This window comes from Arachis hypogaea, chromosome 19 (genome assembly GCF_003086295.3).
Source record: "Arachis hypogaea cultivar Tifrunner chromosome 19, arahy.Tifrunner.gnm2.J5K5, whole genome shotgun sequence".
Lineage (NCBI taxonomy): Eukaryota > Viridiplantae > Streptophyta > Magnoliopsida > Fabales > Fabaceae > Arachis > Arachis hypogaea.
Window position 1 is genome coordinate 1,677,365 of NC_092054.1, and position 2,813 is coordinate 1,680,177.

Genomic DNA, 2,813 nt, shown 5'->3' on the forward strand with positions numbered 1-2,813 from the left:
TGTAATAATCACTATTCCATAGACAGCAAAGGATTAATCTATTAACAACCTTTCACCACTTCATGAAACTATAAAATTACCCCATTTGTAAATTACTACTAAAAGGGAGAATTAGTAATAAGCAACATAAAATAATTAAAGGAGGGTGAAAGTTGAAACATTCTTGTGGTGGGTCCATTCACAAATTGACATTGAAGAAGGCCGCAAGAGAAAAAAAATAATAATAATAATAAAAATAAAAATTTTAAATTTAAGACCCTTTTGTATATAAATAAATCTTATGCCAGCTTAGCTTCTTCACTCCATCACTTCACTTCACTTCACTTAACATCTTCTTCTTCTTCTTCTTTTCTATCTTTCTCTTATTCTCAAAGACACACTTCACAATCTATCACATATAAATTTTGAGTTTCTTTTAATTTTTTTTATTTTCTATTTTATTTTATTTTTATCATCATATCATGGCTAGACCACAACAACGCTATAGAGGTGTTCGCCAGAGGCATTGGGGCTCTTGGGTCTCTGAAATTCGCCACCCTTTATTGTAATTCCACTTTTACCCTTCATCCCCTTAATTAATTCATTATTTTATTATTACTTCTAATAAATGTTATTAGTCTTTCAAGTGTGTTACTTACCACATTGCTACCCCTGTTTCAAATTAGTTGTTAACTTAGATAAAATGGTACATTATTAGAAAATCAATAAAATTTTGATAAAGCATGTATAGTATTATGCAACTAATTAAATTAATGGTTTAATTACTCTGTTGGTCCTTATAGTTTTGTGAAAATTTCAATTAGGTTCCTATACTTTTATTTTTAATTGAGTCTCTGCACTAATTTATTTTTTCAATTAAGTTCCTACACTACACCAATTTTTTTTAGTTGGGTCCCTCTACAATTAAGTCAATTACTACCAAAAGAGACCTAATTGGAAAAAAAAATGGTACAGGAACCAATTAAAAAAAAAAAGTATAGGGACCTGATTGAAAATTTTACGAAACTATAGGGACCAATAGAGTAATTAAACCTTAAATTAATTTGATTTTAATCATTTTACTAAATTTGTTTATTTTTTTGGGGACAATTTAGGAAGACAAGAATATGGCTAGGAACATTTGAAACAGCTGAGGATGCAGCAAGAGCATATGATGAAGCAGCTAGGTTAATGTGTGGACCAAAAGCAAGAACCAATTTCCCATTTAATCCAAATTTGTCACAATCATCATCATCATCTTCTTCTTCTTCTTCTAAGCTACTATCTCCTACTTTGACTGCAAAATTACACAAATGCCACTTGGCTTCCCTTGCCCTTCAAATGTCCAATAACAAGCAAAAAACATCACAACCCAACAAAGATCCTCAACCACCACCACCACCATCATCATCATCAACATCATCAAATAATAGATTCAATACTCAATTCCCAATTGGTGCTGGAACAATTGCATATGAGGAGTTACACTGGCTAGAAGGGAACAATAATTGGGGTGGCATTATTGAAGGACATCAAGTTGAGGTTGCACAACAACAATTTCAGCCAGTTCTTGAAGATGATCACATTGAGCAAATGATACAAGAGTTGCTTGATTGTGGATCAATTGAACTTTGCTCAATTGGGTCAAATTAAATTAATTAGAGGATCTACTATATAATTACCTAGCTAGAACAATATAATATGTAGCATATATAAATGCAATGCAAATTACCACTTTTTTTTTGTGGGGTTCATGTTGTAATAAAAATGACATTATTATTGTAAGGTTTAGTATCATAGAAGAGTCACCATGAGTTTCAATCACTTCTCCAATTAGTGGACAACCATGTGGAACCTCCTAATTTAGCCAATCATGCCAAAAACCCAAATCATGCATATGGTGGACTTTAATGTACACTTAATTATCAAAAGATTACAATTTTTTTAATAAAAATCTAAGTAAAATTAAAAAAAAATGTTTTTTTAATTTATTGATAAAAAATATCTTTTTGGTTATCTACGGTATTTCTAGTATGATAGGCCAAAGACTAATTTTTTGTGAATCTAACTCCATTTAATGGTCTGCTGTTGGCCAATAAATTACTATATATACAAAAAAAAATTCAATTCAAATATTAGACACTTGTTTAAACAGATGAATGAACTGACCACTCGACTAACCAAGTTGATTTGGTATAAAATACTTAGTCAATTAATTTATCACTACTATTGAATGAAACATAAATTCAACTAATTAATCCAATAATTCTAAATTTCTAACTCTTATATAAATAGAATATATATGAGTATCCTAATAAGAAGTTTTTCCATTTTGTGGGACCCACATGTTAATATAATGATCACACCAGCCAGCTTTTATTTGTTTATTAACATTACTATACAAACAAACTTTTGGATTATATATCTAGAAAAGACAATAACAAAGAACACAAAGAAGAAAATGGGGCTAATGATGTTTTTTGTAGTCAAATTGATCTGATCTCACACAATTTTTGTACAAAGAAAATTATAGAAAAAGCATAGAAAGTGGATATATATTTCTATGAGAAACTTTAACCATTGTATTGCACTGGTAAGGTAAAAAGGCAAATAATTTCACACATGGTTTAGCACATTGTTGTCATAAACATAAAGCCACCAACTTTGGCAGTAGCAGGCGTGATGACAAGGGAGTACATTGAAATATATCAAGCAGCACTTTGAATTTTTGTTCACACTCTTTTTTACATAAAGATTTTAAAGTGTACCGTCATACCAGTATATTAATGACTTTTAACCATTGATCTTAATTATATATATTATATATATTTTTT

At 29.8% G+C, this 2,813-nt stretch overlaps 1 protein-coding gene across 1 annotated transcript; it reads left to right on the top strand.

The window, feature by feature from the left end:
• Positions 1-298: 298 nt before the first annotated feature.
• On the top strand, positions 299-1,764 carry LOC112777472 (ethylene-responsive transcription factor ERF003). Its single transcript, XM_025821844.3, has 2 exons — positions 299-544; positions 1,095-1,764. Exons 1-2 carry the CDS (start codon positions 462-464, stop codon positions 1,630-1,632), a joined length of 621 nt encoding a protein of 206 aa, XP_025677629.1. The 5' UTR covers positions 299-461; the 3' UTR covers positions 1,633-1,764.
• The last annotated feature ends 1,049 nt before the right edge of the window (positions 1,765-2,813 follow it).